Below are 24,317 nucleotides of genomic sequence, written 5' to 3'. Positions count from 1 at the left end.
GTGGTTAGATTCAATTTCACTGCAAACTTGGAACTGGATGGCTGTCAATGGCAGAGTGACAAACCTAAATCCCAGATTTTGTCTGTTTAGTGTAACAGACACATGGAGTCTGTACACCTACAGCTTCCATTTCTTCTTTCCAGTGACCAGTTCTTGGGAAAGCTAATTTTGGGAGATGCAATTCTCAGAAACTCCCAGCAGGCATGACCATGCTGGCTGTGGGACTTTGGGAGTTATTGTTCCAAGCTTTGCAAGTATCCGACACCAAATGACAATGTTAGAAGTTACCCTGAAGATCATCTAATGATGCCCAGCTTGGTACAGGCTATCAACAGGTAAAGTATTCCTCTATATCCCTCCCATACTTCTCCCCTGCAGGGTTTTGGTTACTTCTGCAATCCTGAAACAAGGAGACACCTTAGAGAAGAATGTGTAAATAAGCTATAAGAGAGAGTGCTTTACATTTACTGGTAAGTATTTTTGAGACTATAGCATAGAAAATATTTCAAGTTTGTATGACATAGGTTACTGAGATGCATTGTAACTATTGTTGCTGTTTTGTGCCTTCACGTAACTTATATGACAACCCTCAGGAAACTCTATCATAGGGTTTTCTTGGCATGATTTATTCTGAGGAAGTTTGCCTTTGCCTTCGTCTGAGGTTGAGAAAGAGTGATTTACCCAATGGGGTTTCCATGAGCTAGTGGAGTTTCAAACCATGGTCTCCCAGAGTCCTAATACAGTACCACAAACCATAGCACCACCCTTGCTCTACATTAAAACTAGAAAAGGGTCTGAAACATACTGCAGAAATAATCCAGTTTGAGAACACTTTAATTGCCCTGGTTCAGTACTAGGGAGTCCTGGGAATTGTAGTTTATTGTGGCACCAGAGCTCTCTGACAGAGGATAAATATCTCACAAAACTACAGTTCCCAGATTTCCCTAGCATTGAGCCAGGACAGTTAAAGTGGTCTCAAACTGGATTATTTCTACAGTATGTTTTGGACCAAATTTAATTAAATCTAAGGCATGTGTGAGGACTGGGTTTGCATTTGCCTTCTGATTTGATGATGCAGATAATATCAGCCACACAGCTTTTTCTTGGCAATCCCAAGATATTGCTTTCACAAAAGAACTCTGCTTTAGTGCCTTGGTCTGATAAAAGCGAAAATTCCCTTGTGATCTTTTTTCAAATTATCCACGTGCAATTATGCCAGGGGCTGCTTAACAAGAGATTACTATCTCAGAACTATCTCTGGCTAGCTACTTGCACAGGTGGTGTAAACTATTATTTGGATGATTGTTGTTAACTGCTCCTTGTGTTCCAAATTCTCTGCTGCAGCTACTTGCAAGCTCTGTTACTTCCTCTCCATTAATAATCCACAGGGACATCCTGCCACTGAACCCTCTACTCTGTGTACAGCACAGAAATTAGACAAAAACTATACTGACAGGCATGCTGGTTCAGCCAGTGTGGTGTAAATTTTGGACCAAGTGAGATACCCTGGGTTTACATATATGTTTGGCCCCTTATTGGGTGACCTTGGGCCATTTACCATCTTCCAGAATAACCTAACAGGTTTGTTGTGCAAAACAAGACGGACTATGCATACTGTCTTAAACTCTCTGGAGGTAGCGTTATACAATATAATGTGTACTCCTGCCAGCTGAACCACTGGCAGCAGAGTTCCCTCTGTATTAATAATAAAAAAGTAGAGATCTCTGTTGTGTGCCTTCAAGTCATTTCCAATTTATGGAGATGCTATGCTGAACCTACCTTGGGGCTTTTTTGGCATGTTTCTTCAGGGGGGGGGGGGTTGCCATTGCTATCCTCTGAGGCTTACAGAGTGTGACTTAAGGTCACCCAGTGGGTTTAATATGGCTGAGCCAGGGGATTCGAACCCTGGCCTCCATATTCATAGTCCAACACTCAAACCACTACACCATGCAGCCTGTCCTCTACCTACCTGTTTTATGACACTGGTTTTGTTACTTCTAATCATGTTTTATTTTCATATATATATATATATATATATATATATATATATATAGTTTACAGTGTTCAGTACAAATTATGTTCTCCCTTTCTCAAGTGTCTGGTCCTCAGTGAAAGATTAAATAAAACTGTAGTCTGTATTGTCACTCTGTCAAGAGGATTAGGACAGCTAGTCCTACCCTACCCTACCTTTTATGCCCAGCATTTCTTTTCTCCAAATGAGAATCTTCTGAAATTATCATTGTTTGAAACCCAACAGCAGACAGTAGGAGAGAGTATCACGGGGAGGAAATTCTTAAAATGCACTTATAATTACAGTGTAAATGGAGATGGAAAAGGAGGAAGAAATACGGTGTGGATGGAGTATTGTTAAAAGAAAAACCAAATTTTCAAACCTGTACTGGCTCATAGTCTCAACATAGCTCAAGCCATTAACAAGACCAGATGTCTCCAAGAAGACATGCGGGCAGGGAGGGGAAATAGTCATGTGATCCACTCTTAGTCTTAAAGACATACGGAGGGAAGAAAAGAATGGATTGTTAAGATATGAACTCCTATAACATTAGAATATGTGAGTTTTCTCTAGTTTTACCAGTTGCATGCCTGTGTATGACTTGCATTTCATCAACCTGCATACCATCCTTCCAGTTTTCAATGATTTTCTTCTCACTCTTCAAAATACCCTTTAAAAAGATGAGAAGGAGGGAAAGTTGTATCAAAGTCCAGCACCATAGGAAATTGCCTTATACTGTATAATACGACACTATGTGTCCACTCTCTAACCTGATACCAAGCAAATATGTTGAGCTACAAGCCCCATAATCAATACCTATCATAGCCAAAGAATGTTACCAGTTCTGACATGCAGTAGCTCTAGTTTCTCAGGCATTTCCCACATCAGTTTAAATAAGGGATAGCAAAGATTATTCAGCCTAGGGTTTTCAAGTGCAAAGAATATACCATTTCATTTTGCTATGGGTTCCCTGCTAAATATCCTAAAGGCACCAAAATCTGTCAGATCTAGTTCAGCCCTGGTTAGTACTTAGATGGGAGCCCACCATAGTATGCTATATTTCAGAGAAAGGAACTGGGAAAACCATGTCTGAGTATTCCTTGCCTAAGAAAATCCTATAAAATACATGGAGTCGCCATAAATTGACAGACAACTTGAAGACACACACACACATCCTGCTAAGACCCTTCTCCATCAAGTTTCCTGAGTCTAATTTCTGCTGTCTCTTTCATTCTTTTTGCTGTGATGTCCAAAAACACTAGGGGGCACAGTTATGCCTTGTGTCACTAAACAGAGTGAGGCTTTGATTTTATTTTATGCTTATTTCTCATCTTATTTAACAAAAAACTATTTGTTCTCAGAATCTCATGGTTTCATTTTTTTTTATCGTTTTTCAACATGCAAACGTCTATGTTGTTGTTTTGCAAGGCCTTCTCTAACCATCTTGAAATTTTAGGAAGTTTGTCCAATCCCTCCAAATTTTCTATTTTAGTTGAACAAAAGGAAAATTAAGGCCCAGAACAGATGGGCCCTTCCAACGCCCTTGTCACATGTGAGAATTGCCTGGGGGCGGAGCGCCCACACGCCCCACAACCCTCTCACGTGACAAAGGCGTAACAATGGCAGCACCATGTATATATGGGCACCACCTTTGGTACGTAAGCGCCGCATGGCATTCGCACAGCGCTGTGCGGTGCTTATGTAACAAGTGCACCAGTGGCGCACTTCTTACACCACCAATGCGGCTTAAGAAGAACCCACTTTTTGTAGGTTCTTTTTCTGCTGGTGGGAAGCCATGCGGTTTGGCAGCTGCGGCTTCCCTCTGGCGGAAAAAAGGCCACCGACAGCCCAGACAATTTTACAGGTATGTACCGGGCATAAGTTACATCATGCTTCTTTGCCCAGCTTTCAGCTGGAATTGTGTGTTCTTGGGAGGAAAGAAGCTATGTTGATGATGAAGGGAAGGTCTCACAGTTTAGACAGGCTTTTGCTGAGGGGGCAAAGCGCCTTAACATTGTCGGGGGAAGCTACTGGACAGGAGGCCACTGTCAAAACAGAATATGGTGAAACATAATGGTTTCCCACTGGCAAGAGGGTCAGACAAGGTTACATTTTATCACCCTGCCTGTTTAATTTGTGCACTGAACGTATTAAAAACTGATAAGAAGAAGAAGCTCTGAAAACAGGGAAGGAACATAAATAATTCAAAATATGCAGATGACACCATATGTCTAGCAAAAAAAATAGCAAAGGTTTGGCATAACTACTAAGGGAAGTTAAGGAAGAAAGTACAAATATAGGATTATAGCTGAATAATAAGATGGCAAAATAATGGCCACAGACAATTTATGTAATTATAAAGTGGGTAATGAAGAAATTGAAATAGTTAAAGATTTTCTATTTTGTTATTGTTATGGGCCTTCAAGCCATTCCCAACTTACAGGCAACCCTATCGCTGGTTTTCTTGGCAACATTTATTCTGAGGGGGATTGTCTTTAATTTTCTATACCTTGACTCAAAATGGAGACTATAATCTAGAAATGAGAAGAAGGCTGAGATTTGGAAAAGCAGCCATAAATGAATTGGATAAGATCCTGAAATATAAAGACACATTTTTAATACCAAAATCAGACTCATCCAGGCCATATAGTATTGCCAGTTTGTATGTAATGTTGTGAAAGATGGACAGTGAGGAAAGATGACGGGGGGAAAATCAACTCATTTGAAATGTAGTAGTGGAGGAAAGTGCTGTGGATACCATGAATTCCCCACACCACACACACAAAAAATCCACTCCCAAATAAATGGGTCTGAGAGCAAATCAGTAAAAGATTTCCTGCCTTGCCAAGTTATTAGAGGCAGAGCATTCAATCAAGCATATTTAGCTGAGGTTTTCCTGAAATTGTAGTTTACCCTCAGATGACATCTCTGTAACAAAGGGCTGTGGATTTTTAATTATAAATGGCCTATTAGTATAAAAGGCAGGGATGGGTAAGTAGACTGGGAATGGGAAGGGCAGCCATGAGAGAACTAGATAAGATCTCAAAGTGCAAAGATGTACAACTGAGCACTAAAGTGAAGATCATCTATGTTCCCCATCACCATGTACAGATGTAAGAGCTGGAGAGTGAAGAAAGTCAACAGAAAGAAAATAAACCAATTTGAAATGTGGTGCTGGAGAAGATAATATGGTGGACAAAATGACAAACAAATGGGTCCTTGAGCAGATTAAACCTGAATGCTCCCTGGGAGCCAAGATGACAAAATTAGGCTGTCATACTTTGGCCACATCATGAGAAGGCATGACTCACTGGATAAGATGATAATGTTAGGAAAGGTGGAGGGCAGTTGAAAGAGAGAAAGATTGATGGATAGACTCAATCAGGGAGCCCACAGGTCTGTATCTATAGGACCTAAGCAGACTAGTGGAAGATAGGGGGTAGACTACAGAACCCCAGAAGTACATATTATGAAATAAGAAAGAGAATTATTCTTCTTGGTTCAATGCAGTTAATTGATGAACCAGTCAAAATCTTTGTCTAGCACATTCAAGGTGTAAATGCACACAGGTGAGCCTAGAGAGGAAACAGGAAGGAAGATCTGGCTAGGTTTCAGTTGAAGTCTTTCTTTTGGTCATGGAAGGAGGTGGAAAAAGTTGCTGTAGCTCTCAGGCTCACACATGTGACCAGCAATAGAAACCAGTAGCATCCCTACTTTATAAGGATAGTGGCAATGGTGGCACTGGATTCCCCTGGACACCCAAAAAGGAATCTGCTGGAGTTTTTATGGGCCCACACCTTATGCAGACATAGCATAAGGAAGGAGACTCCACCATTTTCCGAGGGAGTGTGTTCCACTGTCGAACAGCCCTTACCATCAGAAAGTTCTTCCTAATGTTTAGGTGTCATCTTTTTTACTGTTCATGCTCTTAGTTTATATTTGAGTTGAAGGGATGCCAATCCCTTTAGAAGCAGAACCGCAGGATCATGGGGAAATGGCTGATAAGAATCTAACAGAATATGTATATTTAATTCCATGTCACAGTAATCAAGAGATAAGTTCCCATGTCCAGATTTGACTATAGTACTGAATCCTATGGAAGATAGTTTGTTTGAAGGACATCATATGAGTAACGGGAGCAAAACTGCATTAGTGGCTGGTAACAGAAAACCCATCTCCAAGGGTGGGGATGGAGGGCAGCTACAAATGTTGCAATTTTCAGTGGATCATTATTTTAAAAGTAAGTAATATAAGGAAATCAGATACTATAATGGGAGCAAAACTGGTATGTGTGTATATGCCTTCAAGTCGCCTGTTGACTTATGGTGACCCCATGAATTTCATAGGATTTTCTTAACTAAGGAGTACTCAGTGCCATTTCCTTCCTCTGAAATATAGCTTACAACACCTGGTATTCATTGGCGGTCTCCCATCCAAGTAATAAGTAGGGCTGACCATGCTAAACTTCCAAGATCAGATGGGATCTGGTTCCTTTAGGGTATTTGGGCTGCAAATTAGATCCATAGTTAAAGGAGGGAGTAGGGAACAACATCTGTTTTTATTCACATGCATATTCTGGTCACTCACCATTCTCAGGTTCTGAAAATATTTTATTTCTTGGACAGTTGATTATCAGCCATACGATGGCCCAAGTGACTCTGCTTCAGAATCAGAAGTGGACACTAATATTGCAGTGAGAAAATTAGATAGTCACCATCATTAGATGGTGATCTCTTGTTATCTCAGCGCAACCATTAAAATATGTTCTTCTTTGCCTTATGTAATTAATTCTTTCAAGGCAGGGTTGGGCAATTTGTGGGTGATCAAATGTTGCTAGACTGAAGTTTCCATCTGCCCTAGACACCATAGCTAAGGATGGGGGATGCTGGGAACAGCAATGTAACAATTTTTGAAGTGCTACAGACAGCCCATGTATTACCCCTAGAGTGGTTCCTTGTCCTCTGCTGAAACTGCTTTCCCTTACTTTTATGAAAGCTATTTATTTTACTTTTCTTAATAATAATAATAATAATAATAATAATAGGTTTTATTTATATTTCCCGCCTCTTTCATGGATAGAGGTGGGATTACATCAGTAAAATAATACAATGCAAATACAAAATATAATCAGTAAAATACTAATACTGAAATACAAACATTCCTATTAGTTCTATAAAATGGAAGAGTCATTGGATAATCAAACAATTGTAGTCAGGAGTAGAGCATTTCGTCATGATCTTTTATATAGAATCCGGTGGTTAAGCCCGCTGTAAGAGATCCATCTTAAGTGCTTTCTTAAAGGCATCTAAGGTGGTAATAAGACGGATCTCTTCCAGTAGGTCATTCCACAGTTTAGGAGCCACAGTAGTGAATGCCCTATGGGAAGTTGTCATTAACCTAGTATTATGATATTCCAATAAATACTTCCCAGATGTTCTGAGTATGTGGGGTGGATTGTGTAGGGAGAGGTGTTCCCTCAAGTAACTTGGGCCCGAGCCATGTAGGGATTTAATGGTGATAAACAACAACTTATACTGTGTCCAGAAGCCAGTGAAGAGATGTTAACACAGGTGTTATATCGTCAGACCTAGATGTACTGGTGACCAATCTGGCTGTCTCATTTTGAACCAATGGAAGCTTCCAAACTTGCTATGAGGGTAGCCCCATGTAGAACGCATTACAGAAATCTAAACAAGAGATTACCAGTGCATGTACCACTGCTTCAAAGTCCTTGACTAGTGCATTAAAGTGTTTAGAAAGACAAAATATAACTCTACTTTTCCAACTAAGGTGGGGAGCATGTACACTGTAGAAATAATGCAGTCTGAAGCCAAGCTGTGGTAATATCACATTGGGCTATCTGTTATTTTCTCTGGTATTATAATGATAAAAAATAAGGAATGTTTGCTCACTTAAATTAAGTAATAAAACTATTTAAAGAATCGCAATAATCAATAAATATGAGAAGAATTTAAAAAGCCAGATTAAAGAGTTGTGTCATTGTATCCTTCCTAAAAGCCTTTAGAGGGGGAACCAATCACACCTTTAAGTAACAACTTAGTAACTTTTGGTATTAAACCTTTTAAAGAATCACAGTAATAAATAACTAAGTAATAAAACCATTTAAAGAACCACAATAATCAATAAATATGAGAAGAACTTTTCAAGACCAATGGAAAAGTTGTGATTTTTAGAGAGGGAACCAATCACAACTCCAAAAGTGCATTCCTCAATAAAGGAGCAACGCAAAGACAAGCTTCCTTCTACATGCCTTCCCAAAAGACGGGGAAACTGTCCAGATATTAAGATTATAAGGAGAGACTCTTTTCACATCTGGACATCTTCATACTGAAACAGGTGTCCTTCCCTAAAGCTCCATAAGGGTTGGTCACTTTCAATTGAGCGAAACTGGCAATCAGTGCAGGTCTTCCAGTATCAGAATAGTGTGGTTCTTATACAATGTGCCATTTAGCAGCCTATTGCCACATTTTGCATGTGCTGAAGCTTTGGGGTACTCTTCAAGGGCAGCCCCATGTAAATTGTCTTGCCACAGTAGTCAAAGATGCAGTATAACTGGAAAGACATCAAGGGATCCAGTGACATAAGAAATACTAGAAATATATACTAGAAAACATATATACATAGAAATCATATACAGTGGTCCCTCCACATTCTTGGCATTAGGGGTGAAGGACCCTTGTGAATGTGGAAAAACTGAAAATATAAAAAATACTATTCTTTTCATGCCAGAGAACACCTTTCTAGGAATCTCCAGGTCCTCCAGTGCAACTCCGTGGTCAACAACTGCTAGAGGTTGATCATAGAATCATGCTGGAGGACCTACAAATGCCTAGAGAAGTATTTTCTTTGAGAATGTCTAGGTTTTCCAGCATAACTCTATGGTCAACTTCTGGCAGAGTTGCGCTGGAGAACCTAGAGATTCCTAGAGAGAACATATTAATTAAAATGACAATTAATCAAATCTGCAAAAGTCAAAGCTGCAAATGTGGAGGGCTAACTGTACTAGAAATTTATTCTTCCCAGTTAGCTTCAAAGGTGTGACTGGATTCTTTTGTGTCCTTTCCTGCTAAAACAGACTAATACTTTGAATACTCTTGCAATAATACCCTGAAGGTACTAGATCCTATCTGATCTTGGAAGCTATGCAGGGTCAGCTCTGGTTAGCTATAGATTTTAATTGTGCACCTTTCCCTAACGGATGGGTTGAAAAATTACTTTAATATGTTGCAAGGTACCTCCAGGAGTGGCCTAAATATCCTAAAGGCACCAGATCCAGTCTGATTTTGGAAGCTGAGCAGGGTTAGCCCTGGTTAGTACTTGGATGGGAGACTGCCAATGAAAACCAGGTGCTGTAGGCTATATTTCAAAGGAAAGAACTGGCAAAACCACCTCTGAGGAGTCCTTGCCTAAGAAAATCCTATGAAATTAATGGGGTCGCCATAAATCAATAGACAACTTGAAGGAGCAAACACATACCCAAGGGCAGGGATGACTGTTGCCACATCAGATCTCCTATGGAGAAGTAGGAAAGGTCATAATTTGAGCATTAAATGATGTTACGTAAAAGCCACTACTGTCATCTGGGAATCCAAGGACAGTGCTGGGTCAAGAAACCTTCTCAGAGAAGGAAAGTTGTTTAACATTGCATTGATATCCCTCCATACCATCTCAAGCAGTGTGGTGTAGGGCTTGAGTGTTGAACTACGACTCTGGAAAGCAAGGATCGGATCCCCACTCAGCCATGAAATTTGACCTTGGGGAAGTCACCCTCTCTCAGCCTCAGGGGAAAGCAATGGCAAACCTCCTCTGGAGAAATCTTGTCCCCAGACAGGGATGTAGCCAAGGGGGGGGGGTCCTTGGGGTCTGGACCCCCCTTCTGTTAGATAAAATGAATGGTGCATGCTGCTGTGCCACCACACCCAAGCCCCTTTATAATGGTGGCATGTAGTCTGGACCCCCCCTTCCCAAAATCCTGGCTACATCCCTGCCCCAGATAGGTTCACCTTCAGGATGCGTAACTCAGAAATGACTTGAAGGCACACAACAACAACAACCATCTCAACTCAGAACAACATCTTGACAAAATGCAGGCCTGTAACTACCAGATGTCCTAACAACAAAGGAGGACAAAGCACCACAAAGTGGAGGCCGTTCCAGAACAAAATGTAGGACATTACAAAATATGGTGGGTCTTTGGTATCCACTGAGGGTTGGTTCCAGGACCCCTGCGGGGGCCAAAATCAATTATCCACATTTTATCCAAAACCAGTTAGATTACCGCACTACACTCTTATAGTGCTGCTATTCCACTTTTACTGCCCTGGCTGCTTCCTGTTGCATTCTGGGATTTGCAGTTTAAGGGGGGCATTTAGAATTCTCAGCCAGAGAACTCTTAGGCTTCACTGAACTACAACCCCAGAATGCAACAGGAGGCAGTCAAAGCAGTAAAAGTGGAATAGCTGCACTATAAGAGTGTACTGCAGTAATGTGGCAAGTTCCATTAAATCCAATTTAAGTCCCATTAAATACAATAAATACTTATCCAATTTAGGTCCCATTATATATAATGAATACTTATCCAATATGGGTCCCATTAAATACAATAAATACTTATCTAATTTAAGTCCTATTAAATACAACAAATACTGATCCAATTTAGGTCCCATTAAATGCAATAAATACTGATCCAATTTAAGTCCCATTAAATACAATGGAGAGGAAAAGAGTGTCCCTTCAATAAAATGGCAAAAAATTAAGCTTTGCTCTTGGGAATACAGTATATATATATATATATATATACACTTGTCCCTCCATATTCACTAGGGTTAGGGGAACAAGACCCCTGTGAATATGGAAAGACTGCAAACAACAAAAACACTGTTTTTACCTGAGAGGATACCTCTCCAGGAATCTCTAGGTCCTCCAGTGCAACTCTGTGGTCAATGTCCAACATACACTGACCATAGAATGACTCTGGAGTAGCTACAAATGGTCTTTCAGAGCAACTTTTAGTTCAAGTTGACCACAGAGTTGCACTGGAGGACCTAGACAGTCCTAGAGAGAACATATTAATGAAATCCGTGAATAATCAAATCCGCAAATATCAAATCCGCAAATATGGAGGGATGAGTGTATATTCCCAAGAGCCAAGCTTGATTTTTGCCATTTTATGGAAGGGAGGCTGCTCTCTTCCTCTCCTGTCTGTGTTTTCCAGCTGTAGAGAAGGACTGTAAAAGCTCAATATCCATGAGCTGCTCCTTCTGAGTGATGCTGCCAATGGAGGGCCTTCGGGGATTCCTTCCTGGGCAGAGGGATGCAATGTAGGACATGTCCTGGGAAAGGAGGACGCCTGGCCTGGCCTGGCCGCCCTCTTGTTTCTCGGGAGGTTTCAGAAGACAGGTGTGTGAGTGAGGAGGAGAGGGAGGGAAAGGAGGAGAGCCTCCGCCACCTGAGGAGCTGCCTCTTTCCCTCCCTTTGTGGGCAGCAGAAGGAGGAGGAGGAGGAGGAGGAGGGAGTGGGTGGCTGAGGAGCCCCAGGGAAGGGAAGCCAAGAGCAGCCCACAAGGCGAGAAGGGGCCCCAGGAAGGCCCTCCAGCCCGCGGAGGCTCCGGAGAAGGGAAAAGGCGGGCAAGGAGGGCCCCAGAGGAACGAGGGGCCCAAGAGAAGGAGGGGAAGCAGCCTGGAAGACTGAGGAAGAGGACGGGGAATGGCTGCAACTGGTGGAAGTGCTCAGAACTGGGGGTCTCCCACTGGGCAGAACTGGGCAGAACTGGGAGTCTCCAACTGAGTCGACCTGGTCCGAACTGGGGGTCTCTGGGGCCGTGTCCCTGGTGCGGCGAGGGCTGCTGTGGCGGGGCTGGGGCCGAGGAGGGCGGCCAGGGCAGTTTAGCCCAGCAGGGGAGCGGCCCCTCTGACGGAACAAGGGGCCGGTGGCGGCGGCGGCGGCGGCAGCATCATCATCATGCCCTCCTGGTCCTGCTGCTGGCCCTGGTCCCGGGGCTGGGTCTTGGCGGCCTGAGTCGGGATGCGGTGCCGGCCCTTCCAGCTGCGGAAGGCGCTGCTGAGCCGGAGGAGGTCCCGGCTGGTGCTGGCCTTCGGGGTGCTGGCGCTGGGCCTCTGGGCCGCTTACCTGGAGCTGGTGGCCCTGGCCGAGGCAGGAGGACACCCCCTCAGCCGCAGTAAGTCACCGGCCGGGAGGGAGGCAGGGAGGGAGGGAGGGGAGGCTGCAGCCACACGGAAGACATCCCCCGCTTTGGCCCCGCTTGGCTGCCGTCAAGAGATCTCCAGGTGCCCTTCCTGGGTCTCTGCTCAGGGCCATGCTTTGGGGCTGTCCATCTCTCCCCTGGCCTTCCTCTCCTTCCACGGCCTTCTCCTTGCCCACCCTCCCTGTCTTTTCCAATGAGTCCCTCCTTCTCCTGAGGCGGGGGCCAAAGTCCGACAGCCTCCCTTTAGCCCTCTTGGCTTCCAGGGAGAACTCAGGCCTCCATCTCTTCTAGCAGCCATTTCTTTCTCTTGTTGGCGCTCCACAGTCTCCTCGGAAGAGTTGGTTTTCTTCCTATCAGTGGCTCTGGAGAAAAACAGGTGCCTTCAAGCCATCTGTTGACTTGTGGGGCAACTCCTTGGATTTGGAAGGGTTTTCTGAGGCAAGGAATCTTCACAGGTGTTTGACTGATTGATTGATTGATTGATTGATTGATTTGCCCATTCCTTCTCCTGAAATATAGCCCACAGCGCTTGGTGTTCATTGGGGACCTCCCAACCAAGTCCTAACCAAACCTGACCCTGCTTAGCTTCCAAGATCCATTAGGATCAGGTGCCCTTAGGGCAGTGATGGTGAACCTATGGCACGTGTGCCAGGGGTGGCACTCAGAGCCCTCTCTGTGGGCCCATGTGCCGTCGCCCCAGCACAGAGTTGGCCAGAGTTTGTTATTAGAAAGCCAGAGGGACACGGCACTTTGCAATAAATAAGTGGGTTTTGGGTTGCAGTTTGGGCACTCTGCCTCCAAAAGGTTCACCATCACTGCCTTGGGGTATTTAGGCCAGCTTTTTATACAGAGCTTTTCAGGCTCAGAGGAAGGCCATGGTAATCCTCCTCTGAACAAATGTTGCTAAGAAAACCTCATGCTAGAGTCGCCATAGGTTGGAAACGATTTGAAAGCGTGCAACAACAAGGGAGACCTTGGTTGAAGCCCTCTGCGCATGAAGCCCTTTGCCCATGGCAGCTCTCTGAATGAAGCATCTCCTGTTCTCAACAGTTCTGTTCCATTCTTGCAGGTTTATGGCTGTGTCCCCCTTGACTGAGTCTCTACATCTGGTATGCGCTCTTCCTCTTTCCCTTTTTCCTTCAACTTTACCAAACATTATCATCTTTTCTAGTGAGTCATGCCTTCTCATGATGTGGCTGAAGTACGACAGCCTCAGTTTAGTCACCTTGGCTTCTAGGGAGTGTTCAGGTTTGATTTGTCCTTGGACCTATTTGTTTGTCTTTTTAGCTGTCTGTGGCATCCATAGGATTGTCCTCCAGCACCAGATCTCAAACCAGTTGATTTTCTTCCTATCGGCTTTCTTCACTGTCAGGTTCTCACACCAATAGATAGTGATGGGAAATACAATGGCATGGACTATCCTAAACTTAGTGTTCAGCTGTAAATATTTGCAGTTCAGGATTGGTGCCAGGCTTAGATCCAGGTAAACATATGAACATAGAAAGCTGCCTTATGAAGCGTCTGCCCACTGGTCCATCTGCCTTAGTATTGCCAATTTTACTAGCAATGGTTCTCCAGTGTTTCAAGCAGGGTTTTTTTTCCTGGCCTTATCTAGAGATTCCTTGTTACTACTCTGTAGCCTCCCATCTAAGTTTTAACCAGGGCCACACCTTGGATTTAACCAGGGGCAAGTGTTGCATTGTTGAAGCCTTGCTTTCGAGAAACCTTGTTGTAATGTACTTTTATCAGTCTTTAGACTAATAATGGCTTTAGGCTAATCAGACTTTCGACATAATCACAAGACAATGTGACTCAATAGAAAAGATGATAATGCTCAGTGACACAGAAAGGAGTAGGAAAAGAGAAAGGCCATGTTTCAGGTGGATAGATTTGATCTAGGAAGCCATAGCCCTGAGTCAGCAAGGCCTGAGCAGCGCAAGTCATGATCAAGAATCTAGGAGGTCTCTTACTCATAGCTGAGGTCAACTTGACAGCAAATAACAATAACAACAACAAGTGCATTGTTAGCCATGGACCACAGAACTGGAGACCAACTAAAATAAACACAGCTTGCAGGCCATATATGAGGACACATCAAGGAATGGATACATTTCCTGCCCTCCTGAACTTTGACAGCAGCTTAACAACAAAGAGAAAAACTACCAAATATTCTGATCTTCTCTTGCTCTTTTACATACACAAAGAGAAGTGTATTCAAAATTTACAGAATAGAGTCATTTCACTCTTTCAGACCTCCATATATACACTGCATACCTCTTAAAAGAAAAATACTGAGGCCCCCTTCTGAACAGCGTTCCCTGGCAGTAAACTTGCTGAACATAGTGAGATATATATGTTGGAGCAAAGATACACAGGATTGCTTTACATATGCATACATTTAGGCAATAGTTTCTTCTCCAGTGTTTGTATGAAAATCAGGAAGAAGTCAATGCAAGATTAGTAGATTTTGCTGTTACCATTGCCCTTTGGATTGTTAAAACCTAGCTTTCTAAAAATGTGGTTATAATACAGTTTATCACACTTTAGCCTAATTCAGACAGTTTCAGGCCATAGGGGTTTTATAAGAGGAGGGGTGTCAGCTTGATCAGTCATGATGCTTTGAAATGTCATATGCTGAATTATTCTGGTACAAATGTAGTGAAAGCAGGCCTTGAACCACATATTTGTAGTCTTCAAGTGTCCTGGCAGTCTCCCAAAGCCTTCCACATTTCCAGGTTTTTTGGTGCAAATTTCCAGTGATTTTCTGCCACCAAGCTGCCCTAAACCATCCACAGACACAGCCATTTGCCTCTCCTGCCCCCGAGAACTACCCTGTTTCCCCAATGTCTTTTGAGGAGGTCAACTTTCAGCTAAAAATTGACCAGAGGTGACATGACATGTGGCACAAGGGAGAGGGGAGTAATGGCATGAAAACTGGCTTCTAGCCTTCATGCAGTTGCTTGTAAATGGTCCATTACATTTCTAGATTGTTAGCCAGCATGCATTCGGAAGACTTTTGAAAAGTGGCTTGACTTTGCATAGATTAATGATAGTCTTCTCATATTGTGAACAATTTCAGCAATCAGTCAGATAGACCTTTTATTGAATTGTCTTTGATAACTGGAGAAAGTCTGTGTACAATGGAGGAAATGGTGGGAAGAATTTAATTCTGTTCTCCAGAGCCAGAGCCCAACACCCAAACCACTACGCCTTGCTGGCTCACTTAGGATAAACAACTTTATATTCTTTGTATTACTGTTCTCATGTTTTCATATATGTGTGCCTATTAATTGTCTGAAATGTATCTTAACTTTCACCTCTTTCTAAAGACAGTAGATAATATAATACAGTGCCATCCAGTTGTGTACAGTTAGTGCAGACAGTTTATAATACTTAGCAAATGATTACCTAAAATCATAGACAATCATAGTTCAGCCAAAAGTTTGTGCACATAGGCTACATTAGTTCTGGTATAAGATGAGTATAGTACAGGTAGGTATGTGTGGATTCATACTATATCAATGTTACTCAAACTTTTTACCCCTGGGATTCCCCTTGAAATCTACATGTGGACATCACTATCCCCTGCCACATCAATGCTTATTTTCATTTGCACATTCATGTATATTTATATTTCAGCATTTTATAAGGAAATAACATTGTTCGAATTAGAACAGTTTTATTTAAGTAAATTAAATATTTATCTCAATGCTTGTATAAATGTTACACATAAAAGGTTTGGGGAAAGGAGGAATCAAGATCTCCAGGTCTGCCCCCCACCCCCTGAGCAACTCTCGCCCCACCATTTGAGAACCACTGTACTATAAGGCAGTGGATATCTTTGCTGCATTTACATTAGTGTTCTGTCCAAGAGAGCTTGTAAAATTTAAGTGGAAAGATGTTGATCCTCTTTACATTTTATGTGTTTCCTTCAGGACGTGCCAGCAGGATTGCAGTAAATAGGCTCACTTCCATTGTGTGTGAATTGATCTTCTATTATGGATTGTTTTTATCTTTAGAAACAGGATTGCATAATTTTGCACATGAGCAAAAGTTTAACAGTGCCATGAGTTTATGTTTTTTTAAATATATATATATGGATTCAATGGGCCTTGGATTCCTTTCTCTACAACAGAGGTAGGCAAATTGTTATAGTGTAGGGAACATTTTGTCCCTCCAGATATTGTTGGGCCATACTCGAGTTTGAATCCCCAGTTTCAGTCAAAGTCTCTTCCGAGAAGCCTAGTGTATTCCAGTCAGTTCTGATTTCTTTTATTTCTTTATTTTTCTGGCCTAAAACAGGCCCTGGGATTTAAGTTTAAAGAGGCTCCTGGTGGTGTAGCACAGTCAGCTCTCCATATCCACAGATTATTTATCCACGGATTCATGGCTTGAATCCATGGATTCCTCCATGGCTTGAATCCGTGGATAAATATTATATGTGTGTGTGTGTGTGTGTGTGTGTGTGTGTACACACACACACACACACACACACACATATATAATTTCCAAGAAGCAAATCTTGATTTTGCCATTCTATGCAGCAGACACCATTTTACTATCCATTGTATTTAATGGGACTTGAACATCGAGGATTTTGTTTTCCACAGGGGGCCCTGGAACCAAATCCCAGCAGATACCCGTGGCCCATTGTATGCCATTTTGGGATCATGGGAAGACTGAGTGGACAGCTTATTTTCCCCTGCTCTAAATCAGTTATAGTAAGGGCCAGTACAATTCTATGCATGTTTATGTAGAAGTAGGGTTGTCAGATCTCAGTGATATGGCCTCTCTGCCACAGTCCTTAAGGTGAGATTAGGAAACTCAGAGTAGGAGTCTCTCTCTCTCTCTCTCTCTCTCTCTCTCTGGCTTTACTTTGCAAATGAAGATTCAGGAAGGATTCGTCCCGTGCTTTCTACAAATGCACTGATGATAAAAAAGGCCAATCCGAGATAAACAAGTCCGGTTGCTGGAAGCACAGCAGAAAGCCTCCTTGGGTGATGTTTCCGGGTTGTGGTTCTTTCTGCATTGTCGTTTCTCTTCGAGACTCGTTCAGTGTGAGCTTTCAAAAAAGGCTGCAGCATCGTGGATAGTGCGTCTCGATGCCTCCCGATGCGAGGCCAGGGCGCATCATTGTTGGTGAAGAGTAGGAGTACTGGCATGAAAATAATTGCTGTGTGTTGTTGGTCCTCACTACTGTAAGCTGATATAGAGTGACTCCTGTAGACAGCCCAATCCATCTCCTTCCTTTTGTGTGTTGTTGTTGCTGTTGTGTACCTTCAAGTCATTTCCAACGCATTGTGACCATAAGGGGAACCACAACTGTTTTTCAGATGATGTTTAGAAACAGTGAGCTACCTCAGTGTTTGTTGCCTCAGGAGTCACTAACTACAGCACTACAGAATTGATGCTTTGTGGCTTTTATTATGTTATGTTAACTTTCCTGATTCTGTTCTCCTCTCCTTCCAGCATCCTAAATGGTTGAAGCCACAGTACAATTTCCTTTCTTGGTCTGAGGTATATATGGATTGTGCTATTGTTAGCAAAAAGTGTGGTATTTGTCTTCCTTGTTTAGCTTTGGCTAAGGATTTTATTCCTTTCCTTTTTAATTTTTGAGTTCTCTTTTCTCTCTCTCTCTTTCTGTTTCTAATTCTCTTTCTCCCCCCTTCTGTAACTCCTGGATAAATGTTTATCCTTTTCTGCTGCCTTTTTCTCTTTCCCATCCTCTATTGTCCTCCTTTCCTCACCCCCACATCTCCTGCTGACATAAGATGCATCATATTCTGCTTTGCTCCATACTCCTCTCTACAGTTGGCCCTGTACATTTGCAGCTTTAACTTTTGCAGATTTGATTATTTGGAGTTGTGGTTAATATGTTCTCTCTAGCAATCTCTAGGTCCTCCAGGGTAACTCTGCCAGAAGTTGATGGGCCACTCTTCCAGATGTTTCCTACTGTGTGCATTTGGGTTAGCAGCAATAACCTCATGCTTGGAAATGCTGGAGGCTGAACGCAGTACAGTAGCATTTTACACTCTTACTGGCAGGTCTGAAGAAATTCTGACCACCTAAAGCAGTGATTCTCAACTTTCCAGATGTTTTGGACTCCCAAGATCCCTGATCCCTGTGCAGTGGCATCACTGAAGGTGTGTGGGAAGGGCAGGCCATACCAGGTGACATCCCAAAAGAAGGAGTTATAGCCAGTTGGGCCCTCCTCCTACTTTGGGGCAGGAGAGGTGAACATGTACCCTTCCTGGTTACTCATTTGCTGGGCTTTCTCACAGGGGAGGAAGCCCAACGATGGAGCAGCAGGAGGGGTGAATGTGTGCTCTTCCTGGCTGCTCCATCACTGGGCTTTCGTCCTGGGGAGGAACTGGGCGATGGACCAGCAGGAGGGATGAACACAGGAAGCCCAGCAACAGAGCAGCAGAAGGGGCAAACGTGGGAAAAGCAACAACAGAGCAGCAAGAGAGGCAAACACGCATATTTCTTGGGTGAAATCCTCCACACCAGGTTAAACTGTAGCTAGTGACACCATTGTCACTGTCCATGTTGACCAGGGCTTCTGGAAACTGAAGTCCAAAACATGAAGAACCAAAGACTGAAAATTAATAGTCTGAAGTATTTGATACAAGCAGATAAAATTGAAATATGTGTTTTGCTATGTGAAAAGATGACCATTTAAATGATGCTTGGCAGCTAAACAGACCTTCTTTGCCGAATGCTTCTGCTGGCTGTTAAAATGGGCTTGAAGGGGTCAGGCCAGGATATGTTGCTTAGTTACACATATGTAATTAAATAGCTGATGTGGAATATTGGCTATTATTCCAAGTGTTCTTACATCATAGAGGTGTATAAAAAGCTTATGATTTTGGCTCTTTTATTTTAGATTTTTTCTAATGGCTCCCAATGTAGACTTAGCCTTTGTTCATATCAGCCACACACTTGATGCTTTCACCCATCACTCCAACATCACTTTGTTGGTCACTCATTGCCACCTCAAACTCGGCATCAGTGTACATATGAAATTATTAATATTCTTTGTGCCAGTGAACATCAATTTATGAATTAACATTCAGAATACTCTCCAGGTTAATGGAGCAGAGGTAAGGAATGTGTGACCCTTAGAATGTTCATAGGATCATAGAATCATAAAGATGTAAGAGACCACAAGGGCCATCCAGTCCAATCCCCTGCCATGCAGGAAATCACATTCAAAGCATCCCCGACAGGTGACCATGTTGTTGGACTATAGGTGCTGTGAACACTTATCATTGGCCGTGATGGTTAGTGTTGATGACAATTGAATTCCAACAACCTCTGGAAGGCCACAGATTCCCCACCTCTAGTTAGGACAATCACAAATTAATCTCCTGTTCCAACTTCTCACCCCTGTCTTGCATAGCTTCCTATTATATTTCCTGTTCACAGGATTTGACATAGTTTCTGGGATGTATGAGCAGATAGACATCCTTTGTCCTCCAATCCAAGAATGAAAAATCAAGAACAGAAGTGGGTCTGAAGTGAGATAAGGTAGAACAAAGTAATCAAATGTGCTTGAGACACTTTAACCCAAAAAGATTTTCCCACTGCAAGCTGCTAAAAACAGAGTTAATGTAAATACAGTCGGCCCTTCTTATACACGGATTTTTTATACACAGATTTAAGCATACACGGTTTGAAAATGTTCCAAAAAAGTATAAATTTACCTTGATGTTCCATTTTTTATTAGGGACACCATTTTGCTATGTCATTATATTTAATGGGACTTGAGCATACACGGATTTTGTTATACACGGGGGATCTTGGAACCAAACCCCAGCGTATAACAAGGATCCACTGTAGTGTAAGTATTTCCAAAGTTTATGAAATAAGGGCTGCTGCCACGTTGCAGAATTAATGCAGTTTAGCACCACTTTAACTGTCATGGCACCATCCTATGGAATGTTGGAATTTGTAATTTATGGTGGCACCAGAGCTCTCTGACAGTGAAGGCTAAATATCTCAGAAAACTACAAATCCCAGAATTGAATAGCATTGAGCTATGGACGTTAAAGCAGTGTAAAACTGCATTAAGTCCGTAGTATAGATGCAGCCAAGACCTCAACTTTCTATATGTTAATTCCATAAAACAACAAAATCTTATACTTACTAATAAGTCTACCACAGAAAGAGGGTTTGACTTCAAATGCTTGCTGAAAAAGCATTTTTATTCAGGCAATTATTTCTACTTTTTTTTGGGGGGGGGGAGTGGAGTGTTACATTTGATCTTGAACATTTAAAATTGTATATAATTATTTATTATTTCTTTGTATTTTAAATTATTTTATATTGTTACTAATAGCTACTTTTAATATGACATACTTGAAGATCACAAGGTATCAATTGATTTACCAATATTATAAATAAATGAATATTGGCAAGAGTGATTTAGACCTTCAGCTATTCAAGTTTTCAAAGATGAAGACATTGTTCTTTATGGTTGGTGTTACGTGTCTTCAAGTCATTTCCAGCTTATAGCGACCCTAGGACAAACCTATCTTGGGGTTTTCTTGGCAAGATTTGTTCAGAGGAGATTTGCTATTGCCTTCCTTTGAGGCTGAGAGTGTGTGACTTGCCCAAAATCACCCAGTGGGTTTCTTGGCCGAACCCTGGTCCCCAATTGTAGTTAACACTCAAACCACTAAGTCATGCTGTCTGTTCTTTACTTCTGATAAAATATATAGGTGTAGGAATGCCTTCTAATTTGGAATTATTTAAACTTAATTAGAAGAAGGAGCTTCTATAAAGATTAATATTATAGCTACATTTATATTATTCTGAACAGTCATTCTGAAACATGGAAATGAATAAAATACAGCTGTAATAACAACTGAGACAGAAGTGTTTATTAATATATAATGCAAAACAAAGAAAAGGAAATAGATACTCCAAGCACTTTGTGACTATCATAATGCATCTTTGTTCCTAGCTCCTGATGCATATGTATGTGTGTGCTGTGCATGTATGGGGATAATGAAGATTGATCATTGTGGTTTTATTTTGAAGAGGATGAGAGACATTGTTATTTCAAAAGTGAGACAGATAATACATGTTGGAGAAAAAAATACAACAAAAACATCCTTTCAGAAGACTACATGTTGTAGATGGAATGAAATTAAATGTAATTGTTTTTGAGAAATTAATCACAGGAAGTCAGTGATACTTTAAAAGTGTTGATTGAATCATATTTATTTTAATGTAAGCAATAAATAAATAAATCAGAATACTTTTAATGTAAGCAATAAATAAATAAATCAGAATACTTTTGTATCTGGGAAAATAAAGCAGTGTAAAACTGTTATGAAGTCTGCTAAATACTGAAGAAAAATCCATCTTTGTATTTAGTTTATGTTTGAGAGTTGGCTATTTGTTTGTTTTTTGGTTTGGATTTTTTATGGCTTCTGGCCCTGAAGGCAACCATAGTACCAATAAAAATCTATTTCAATTTGTAGGAATGAAAAACAACTTTTTTAAAAATCACTTTCAGTTTTTGCTCAGCCAAGTTTCCACCTTTTCCAGGTAAAAGCAAGATTTAGCTTTTTCTTTGTTGAGAAGATAGTCTCAGCTGAAGGTAAAAGAACCTTAAGAATAATGTTCCAAAAAGAAAAGAAAAAAACATTCTCAGACTTTACTTTTAAAATCTTTTTAGACAGACTCCCAGGTGGAAAGCGTAGTGACACGACACATAATTGTGTGCCAGCCACAGTTTCTCCTGTTGCTTTTGCTGATGCAATAGCCTCCATCAACATTTGTTGTTCTAAAACCCAAAGACTGATTCCCTCCTTGCAGTAATTTTCCAGGGCTGGAAGTGGGCTTATAGCAGATCATTATTTCCATTTATGTGTTTGTATTTGCAACAGAACACTGTCTGTTCAAGTTTCTCTAGAGGGTATAGGTGGCATTTTGTATGTGTTAGAGCCTGTACTCTGTGTGTATTTACATCTTATGTAGGCCTTAAACAAATTATCTGAATTAATTTATCTGGATTAAACACTGCCACTGTATTTCTAGTTGTGATCTCTCTCTCACACACACACACACACAGAGAGAGAGAGAGAGAGAGAGAGAGAGAGAGAGAGAGAGAGAGAGAGAGAGAGAGAGAATCTCTTCCATTAGTTTCTTTAAAGAAGCGTAAAGAAATAATCCTTTTACTATTATTTAAACAGGATGGCCATGCAAATGAAAGAAGCAACTAATCTCTTTGAAATTATTTTTCATGTTCTCCTCTGAAAATACCACTCAATTCAAATATGATACATTCAGCCTTATGGAATAAGAGGAATGTTCCTATTATAAACTGATAATTGATTATAGAATTGATTGTTGTTGCTGCTGTGTGCCTTCAAGTCATTTCTGAATCATAGTGATCCTGAGGCATTGTCTTGGCAAATCACTGGGTTTTCATCGGAAATTTCTTCAGAGTGGGTTTGCCACTGCCATCCTCTGAGACTGAGAGAGTGTGACATGCTCATGATCACCCAGTGGGTTTCCACCACCGAGCCAGAATTCAAATCCTAGTCTCCAGAGTCAGTCCAACAGCCAAAGCTCCACCTCTCAATGCTACAAATTCTACCAGCCCACTAGCAGGCATATTGATATTCTTCTTCCGACTTCCAGTGAAGCTGAGAACCTGTTTGAGATTTCTGGAAGTGAATTTCATCAGAATATAAGAGGCAGTTGTCCCTGATAAGTGGATGAGATGAGTGGAGTCTATTCATGGTACTGCAATATCTGTCTGGAGTTCTGGTCACTTCATCTTTAAAAAGACACTAAAGAACTGGGGAAAGTGCAGGAAAGAGAAAGCAAAACAATCAGAAGGAAAGAGCATTTTCCCTAATAAGAATACTAAAGCATTATTGTGATGCCAGAGCTCTCTGACAGAGAATAGCAATAGCAAGTACATTTCTATACCGCTTATCAGTGTACCTAAGCGGTTTACAAAGTGTAAGCTAATTTAGCAACCTCGGAAGGATGCAAGCCTGAGTCAAGCTTGAGCCCTTTTGCTGGGATTGAACTCGCACGCTTATGGTGGCTGCAGTACAGGCATTTAACCACTGTGCCACCAGGGCTAAGTGTCTCCCAAAAGTACAGTTTCCAGAATCCCCTAGCAGTTAAAGTGGTCTCAAACTGGATTATTTCTGCAGTGTGTTTTGGACCTTAGAGAAAAAGACAATAGGAATTTTTTGATAGCATAAGACTGGAGGACCTGTCATTGGACTGTAGTTCCCATGAGCCCCAACCAGCCTGTACACTGATGGGGGTGTCCTAATGAAATTGATTGGCAATATTTAGGACAGACCAAAAAAACCACTCTTTTATACAGTGTACAATTATGGCAATACATATAATTTTACCAGTGATGTAAACTTGAACTGATTGACTCAGACTCAGGTCCCTTCAATGACTTGACCTGGACTTAACCTGGCAATAAATGACACACTGACTCAACTCACAACTTGTATATTTTTAGTGATCAACTTGATGGCCTAAATTGCAACATTACAGCATGGAAAACAGTTTTCTTCCTTTGAACAGTGCTTCCATCTCACTACTTTTTGCCTACTGGTCATGTGATTAAAGTGATACTTTACATTTGCCATACAAAAGCCTCTGTTTCCTGTAGACCTCTGCCTCCAGTCCATTGCCTAATGTGTTTGCTGTTCCTCTCCAAGAAATGTACCCATGCTATGGGGTGAGTCTTGCCTACTGCTCCTAGGAAAAGCTTAGGAGGCTCCACCAATGTGCAGTGGGAACAGGCTGCTGAGTAAATCTAAATGCCTACCTCATAGGTCATGGGTTTTTTTGGAGGGAATAGCAAATGCAGTGGGCAGTGAGCTTGAGGCAAGAGTTGAGGTCTGCTCAGTAGCCTATCACCGCTGCACATTGGAGGAGCCTTCTAAAGTTTTTGAAGTACTTTAGAAGGATCCTTCCACCTCGAGCCCATAGTCTAAACAGGGGTGTCACTGTTGGGTACAGACCACATCAGCTGACATCAAGGGAGAGTGACACCACTATTCCCTAAACAGTAGTGCCTTCGGGCAG

The 24,317-nt window shown here is 41.7% G+C and overlaps 1 protein-coding gene across 1 annotated transcript in view; it reads left to right on the top strand.

The window, feature by feature from the left end:
• Positions 1-12,022: 12,022 nt before the first annotated feature.
• Positions 12,023-24,317, top strand: part of LOC149311731 (beta-1,4-N-acetylgalactosaminyltransferase 3-like) — a 97,875-nt gene continuing 85,580 nt past the window's right edge. The window contains exon 1 of the mRNA XM_089527793.1: positions 12,023-12,209. Coding sequence (XP_089383919.1) covers positions 12,056-12,209 — 154 coding nt within the window. The 5' untranslated portion in view covers positions 12,023-12,055. The remainder of the gene's footprint in view (positions 12,210-24,317) is intronic.

This window comes from Sceloporus occidentalis, unplaced genomic scaffold, assembly GCF_023333645.1.
Source record: "Sceloporus occidentalis isolate IW3139 unplaced genomic scaffold, rSceOcc1.0.p SCAF_5, whole genome shotgun sequence".
Taxonomy (NCBI): Eukaryota; Metazoa; Chordata; class Lepidosauria; order Squamata; family Phrynosomatidae; genus Sceloporus; species Sceloporus occidentalis.
Note: the sequence above shows the minus strand (reverse complement) of the source record. Positions and strands in the feature narration are given on the sequence as shown.